At 46.4% G+C, this 6,663-nt stretch overlaps 2 protein-coding genes; both read left to right on the forward strand.

Moving 5' to 3' along the window:
- The window catches only part of CNAG_00861 (3-hydroxyacyl-CoA dehydrogenase), a 1,384-nt gene extending 98 nt beyond the window's left edge, over window positions 1-1,286 (forward strand). The window contains exons 1-7 of the mRNA XM_012193762.1: window positions 1-51; window positions 103-182; window positions 234-461; window positions 514-715; window positions 763-878; window positions 929-1,103; window positions 1,155-1,286. The exon at window positions 1-51 is cut by the window's left edge and continues 98 nt beyond it. Coding sequence (XP_012049152.1) covers window positions 33-51; window positions 103-182; window positions 234-461; window positions 514-715; window positions 763-878; window positions 929-1,103; window positions 1,155-1,183 — 849 coding nt within the window. The 5' untranslated portion in view covers window positions 1-32 and the 3' untranslated portion in view covers window positions 1,184-1,286.
- Window positions 1,287-3,224: 1,938 nt separating this feature from the next.
- Window positions 3,225-5,312, forward strand: CNAG_00860 (hypothetical protein). Its single transcript, XM_012193761.1, has 3 exons — window positions 3,225-3,355; window positions 3,419-4,571; window positions 4,632-5,312. The coding sequence occupies exons 1-3, from the start codon at window positions 3,284-3,286 to the stop codon at window positions 5,108-5,110; spliced, it is 1,704 nt and encodes a 567-aa protein (XP_012049151.1). The 5' UTR covers window positions 3,225-3,283; the 3' UTR covers window positions 5,111-5,312.
- Window positions 5,313-6,663: the final 1,351 nt, after the last annotated feature.

The raw sequence follows: 6,663 nt of genomic DNA on the forward strand, positions 1-6,663 counted from the left end.
TGATATCCTTGCTCAAAGCACAACACACTAGAATGTCTCTCTCAGGCCGAGGTACGCTTCTTTGCTCCCCTGTGTCGATTGAGGTCCGCTGAACTCGTACAGCTTACATTGTTACCGGTGGTGCCGGTACCATTGGTGGTGCGATCTCCCGCGACATCATTGCCAAGGGCGGAGTGGTTATGGTGAATGAACCTTCCCGACTGTTCCCTCTTGCAAGCTGATCTGTGGTTTAGATCTTCGACATGTTGGACGAGGAGGCCGGTGCCGCCAAGGCCAAGAGCTACGACGCTGAGAAGGCTTTCTACTTTAAAACCGACATTGTCGACACCGAGAAGGTCAATGCCGCGTGTCAGGCTGCTCTCAAGGCGCTTCCCCAGGGTGTCAAGCTCTTTGGTGGTGTTCACTGTGCGGCCATTGCACCAGGACGTCAATGGAACCACAAGTTGATAGACAGTATTCCGGTGAGTAGTCTCGTTCCGCTTCTGACGTTGACGCGTCGCTGACAATATGCAGATCATGCAAAAACTTCTCCACGTTAACACCTTCGGTACCTTCGTTGTTGACGCCTGCATTGCCGATGCCATCAACTCTCAGTACCCCGACAACGGTCCTTTCGCTCCCCGAGTCAAGGAGGAGCGAGGATGCATCGTCAACATCTCTTCCGTTGTTGCTAAGCCCGTTCCTGCCCGATGTCTCACTTATGGTACCTCTAAGAGTAAGCCTTCTCCCTGCTGGTCAATGTCATCCGCTGAGCGAACGCAGCTGCCGTCCTCGGTATCTCCCAGGGTCTTTCTGATTTCCTCGGCCCATACGGTATCCGAGTTTGCACTGTGTCCCCCGCCGTTGTCGCATCCCAGCTCAATCACGCTGGCCGTCTGGTGAGTAACGTCTAGTTTGATCCTAACTCTGGTCCCTGACCCGGGTGCAGCCCTACTTCATCAAGGAGATTGAAGCTTCCTGCATCTTCCCCCACCGAGTTTCCGAACCCACCGAGGTTTCTGCCGCCGTTTCCTTCATTTTGGAAAACCCCATGCTCAACGACATGGACCTCCGAGTGGATGGTGGATGGCGTAACAGCTCCAACTGGGGTGGAGCGAAAGACCGTGAGTCTCTGGTGCATATGTTGTGTGGAGTTGCACTGACTTTCTGTCCAGCTCGTGAGGACGCTATTGCGCTCGAGTAGACGTTGTCAGTTTCTTGGGTGTTTCCATGCTGAAACGAAAAAAAAGTTCATATTACTCAATGTATGCATATGCCTGTCACCTTATTCTCAATTTACATTTCGGGGGTAAAAGAGGATACATGAAAATGTTGTAAGGTGTCTATAGATGCATAAAGAAAGGAAAGAGACTATCGTAGAATCTAAAAGAAAGTTGTCACGCAACTCCGATCCCACCACGCCACAAACGATCTCTCCCAGAACTCCGTACCTCAGACTCCCATCTTCTCGCTCATTCAACACGCCCACTCGAGGAGATGGGAGCAACCAAGAACTGTATTGGCAAACCCTTCTGTTCCGTCGTTGCGAGACCTAGTTACATTGCCCCTACTAGGAACGTGGGTTGAATGTCTTTTTATTCACTTATGCTTGGGTACCGGTATCATTAGATAACTCTCTATCTCATGATCATCCTGATACCAAAATATGCATTGGGCGTGACTTGGGGAATGAGATATAGACGTTTCCATCATACCCATATATATCGGTGGAAGGACAGGGCATATACAGTATATGACCAAGTGGGTGTGATGTGAAGGAGTTCAATACATGTCCGTGTTATTTAATAATTTGGCTAATTATTTAATATTGTGGACGGAACCTGGTTAAACACGTGACGTAATGGAGTTCAATACATCTCCATGCTATTCCATGACTCCGTTATTATTTACTTAATAACATGGATAGAACCTGCGTTAAACATGTGCATTAAAGGAGTTCAATATATCTCCGTGCTTTTTTAATGATTCGGCTATTTACTTAATATGACATGGATGGAACCAAATAGATGGAATTAAATTGCGTATTGAAATAATCGGTTTAATTCACGTCTTTTTAAAAATACATGCAGAAAAAACATGAATTATTGAGGTGGGATCATGTCACGAGCCTGCACGAAGTAGAAGAAATAAGAGATCATAGGAGGGAGTTACGTAATGAAGGCAAGCAAGATTGTTTCAGATAAGAAGGTCCAGCTGGACCTCCGAGAAAAGAACTGGACCTCCAACTGAACCTCCGAGATAAGAACTGGACCTCCAGCTGGACCTCCAGCTGGGCCTCAAGGGATATAAATAGATTTCTGTAGAAGTATATAAAGGGGAGCTCTGTCCTCGATCTTGATCTTCTTCCCCTCGAAGATCAATATTTCATAAGTTACTTTGCGAAAGGTCCTCGAGCTCCCAGTGCTCACTCTCGTCTTACCTTGCACCACCTTCGACATAAACTTACTCCATTAGTATATAAGCTTGCCTGATCTTCCCAAGCGACTATACCTCCGTCCTATACCATACGCCAACAGACAAGTGTCAAGAGGTATATCATACATATATCTCATTGCTTGGTTAAACTACGGCTTTCTATCTCGTCCCCAAGGCCGGACCTTGTTGGGGACGAGTCGTAACATTATGCAACCATCCTAGTATTGAGTGTAGCCTATGGCTCGCTATGGGTCTTTGTATTATAGGTCTCTGTAGCAATGGTGTAACTTGTCATTGAAACCAGGCATCAGCGCAGGAGACTGGGGGCAGAATTGGAGATCAGGTTTGTGTGATCGAACTCCTTTACAATCTAAGCCTAATCCTCATTACAACTCTCCTCCTCCCGGCTCTTACCTTACATTACGTAATACTCCATTCCCGTACCGAACGGCCCAATAGCACTACAAAGGCCAAAGCACCGCCATCCAAGTCTAAAGTCTAACTTGGTTTTTCCTTTTTAACTTGGTTTTCCTTTTTGTTCATTTTATTAGCATTCAATTATCCACTCATTCAAATCACTGCCTCAACCATGTCCTTCACGCCCGGTCATCCCGCTAACGCAACATATCCTTCGCCCTTGTGCTATGTTCCCTTCGATATCAACCAACTATATTCAGTCCCTAATGTGGTGGCCATCAATTCTCTTTCTGAAATACGTAAAAGAAATATGCTTGAGCAACTAGGGATGGATGCTCGATATCGGTCGATCGCAGACGAGTCGGGCGCCCGCGACAGTTACTTTCTTTATTTCTTTTCCTTCATTGGTTCGAGCGACATACCGCGATATTTTCAATATGGTAGTTATGATATGTCTCGTCAGGAATTTATGGGACGACAATGGTCCGATATAGATGTGGTCAAAGAGTTCAAACGGCCGGAAGTGAGTTCTTTCAAGATATTAGATGAGCTCAAAATATCTGACACGTTTCGATATCTTTTCTAGACGGCGAAAAGCGCAAAAGATGGCCGTGCGTCATCCATTCCTTTTGATAGATCGATATCTAAAATCAAATCCATTTCCGAAACGTCGACCGAGAAGGGGGCGACCACACCGGATTTCGTGTTCAGGGTTTTTAGAGGCAGGGTCGTTGAAAAGGTCTGCGGCGTAGGCGAACTAAAATGGCGTACTGAATCGGAAAGAGAGCAGCAGCGCAATTCTTTCTATTACGCCTGCAAGGAAGGCATTTTCCAGTCTGTCTGGTATGTCGTCGCTGCCTTCGACCTGTTTAAGTGCCGACTCGGATTTACGATTGTCGATTGGAGCTTCTGTCGACTAGCGATGATGATGGATGAGGCGGGCAGGAATGTTGTCGTCTTGGAGGCCAATGATAAAGCTGTGGAGAAATTCCACTCTCAATATGGAGATGCCCTTTCGGCCAACGACTTGGATAATCTTGAAGAGGTCTGGAGTGATATGCCCAATACGCTGTTTACTGAAGACTGGGAAATCGATCAAGAGGCTAGAGATCGCTTTGAGGGTACTATTTTGCTCATAATTGCGGCAGTGACATTGGATTTTTCTCCGGTCTCCCCACAATCATCGAACGATAGTCCTTTACCTCTCGGCATTCCAAGCGAGAACCACGTCTATGTGGACGGTCATGCCAAAGAAGGGGCCATCGCATTGCACCATAGAAAGCATTACCACGGTAGACGCTACAGTGTGAAGGCGAAGGTGACCGAAAGTGCAGATGAAGGTGGTAACAAGAAGGGGAACGCCAGCGACGGTGCTAGTGGCGGTGGTGGGGGAGGCTTTGGTGGTGGTGGAGGTTCAGGCAATGGCAAGGGGGGTGGAGGATCAGGAAATGGAGGCAATAGAGGTTTGGGTGGGAATCCGGCTCCACGAAGGTCTTCGAGGCTGAATTCAAATGCAGCTCAAAACAATCCACCCAGCAACAGGCACAATAATGTAGCTAACTTTGATGTTCTGAGCAAGGCGGAATCTACGGAAGAGATCGAGGAGTATGGGGAAAAAATGGAGGAAGATACGGAAGAGATGGAAGAAGGTACGGAAGGAATGGAAGAAGGTACGGAAGGAGTGGAAGAAGATACGGATGGCCATATGGCGAAAGAACTGGTGGATGCTTGGAGAATTCGTATGTATCGTCTCATTTAGCTTCATGAACGGAGTGGCTTATGATACTAATTTATCTCAGAGGTGTCCATCGCGCGCATGAACGAGGGGCTCCAACCTGTTCCTTACGGTCCTCCTTCCCCTTCAACACCTGGCAAGTTTTCTCTCCCCCCTTCGTATGCAGAGGGCCGTCATCAATTCGCAGCGTCGAGCCAAGCTTTCGTCCCACTCCTTACCCCTCCTATTTCACCTGACGGCGCTAAATTTGGCGGTTCCAACCATGACTATCGTGCGACCCAAAGCACCGTTGACTTTTCCAAGGCTATCGAGGACTTGTCTCGGGCTATCGAGCTAGATGCCAATGGTCATAAGCCTTTTTGCCTTTCAGAAATCGGCGAGGTTGACATTTCAGAGGACGATGATCCGGCTCTTCAGGATCCATTTGGCCATATTAAAGAGCACTTTCCTCGCGGATTGAGTTTCCGACTCTTGACGCGTGGAGAGATGGACATTGTCTTCGCGAGGGTCGCCTGTGGCGATTACATCTTGAGGGAAGGATAATATGAACCAGTTGCTGGGTAAGTTTGATGGGAGGGCGTTCGGATTGGCATTCACAGGAAGTCGGAGACAGAAAGCGGCAAATGATAACGATTTTCGGCCATTTACGACCACTTACGATTAATGACGACTCTTCTAGTTATTCACAAGTTATTTGTTTTAGTTGTTAGTTGTTATAACACATGTACATATATTCCTCGTTTGAGTTCCTTCTATCCAGATCCGCCTGGACAGCCGGCGTATATAAATGTCACATACCCATAGGGAGTGTTAAATTCTTGCCTCTTTCCTCCAAATATCTTCCATAAAGTCCAAATCCCCATTTCAAAATGTCTTCCATACACCGCAATCCATCATCAAAAGTAAAGATGTCAAAACCGGCTCATCTCATCAAAAGGAGAATTCCCCCTATGTGTTCGCCATCCTATTCTATGCTATTCCGTAGAAGAGAAATAAGCTCTAAATAATAGAAAAGGCTTCCGGGGGAAGGAAGGAGGAGACTGGGCACAGGTACCATTCGATAGGTATGCATGTCAGGAGCATGTTCATACCAAGATATGCGCTGGGAACGACTTGTGGAATGAGATATAAACGTTTCTGTGATACCCATATATCGAGCGGAACAAAGATGAAGTAACAGGCTTGGTGAACACGTGATGTCAAGGAGTTCGATACATGTCCATGTTTTTAATAACTGGGCTGATTGCTTAATAATCTTAACGGGACCAGATGAGCGGAAGTAAATCTGGGTGTTATAGACGGTTAACTCGTGCGTTAATTACAAGGTCGATCGTCTGAAATTAACCTGCTTGACGCTGTAGTGCAATGACTTGTTGTTGGAGTGGAAGGAGTGGAATTACCGTTAGTCTTTCCTTTCTCTTTCTTCTCAGAGCCGAGCCGAGCTAGATTTCAAGAACCATTTCCGGGAGCTAGTCTCTTCGGCTCCATATACCCACATAACAATCATAGTAAACACTAAGAGCGTTATGTTATATATTTAGCCAACTCTACACTATACCACAAGTTCGATAACTCCGACAGTAACGAAGGCAAGGCCACAAGACAATACAACTATGACTACCTACCACACCTATTTATGAGGCCTGGGTGTATAATATCCATTACCACTACACATATATGAGAACGGCAACCTAGCTCGTATCCGACATACGGTATCATCACTAACAGCTAAACCTTGGGAGGCTATATTCCTTAGTAGCATCTATCGATCTGATTCCGTTAATACAACGGCGGCTGGCGGGTGACAGGAGGACGGAACCTTTTATAACGAGGAGATCGGGATCTTTCACTACGACGTGGCACTCACGGTTAATTTCCCCACCACCCTTTCTCACCGTGTGAACACTAACTTCGTTCAATTCCCAATCTACAAGTAATCAATTATAGCTATTAATTTTCACACAATTTGTAGTCATTTCCCACCTCTCCTTATCTATAACAGCGTCACTAGTGACTCGCTTTCAAGCTTATTGGATCTCCATCACATTGGGAAGCGAATAACGTAGGCATTGTAAGTCTTTATCAAACTTCGCTGT

This window comes from Cryptococcus neoformans, chromosome 5 (assembly GCF_000149245.1).
Source record: "Cryptococcus neoformans var. grubii H99 chromosome 5, complete sequence".
NCBI lineage: Eukaryota > Fungi > Basidiomycota > Tremellomycetes > Tremellales > Cryptococcaceae > Cryptococcus > Cryptococcus neoformans.

Bases quoted from the DNA above. Each gene is read 5' to 3' on its own strand.
- CNAG_00860 (XM_012193761.1), top strand. From the start codon at position 3,284: ATGTCTCGTCAGGAATTTATGGGACGACAATGGTCCGATATAGATGTG. The intron at 3,356-3,418 runs GTGAGTTCTTTC...TATCTTTTCTAG, and splicing joins AAGAGTTCAAACGGCCGGAA to ACGGCGAAAAGCGCAAAAGA. The intron at 4,572-4,631 runs GTATGTATCGTC...AATTTATCTCAG, and splicing joins GGTGGATGCTTGGAGAATTC to AGGTGTCCATCGCGCGCATG.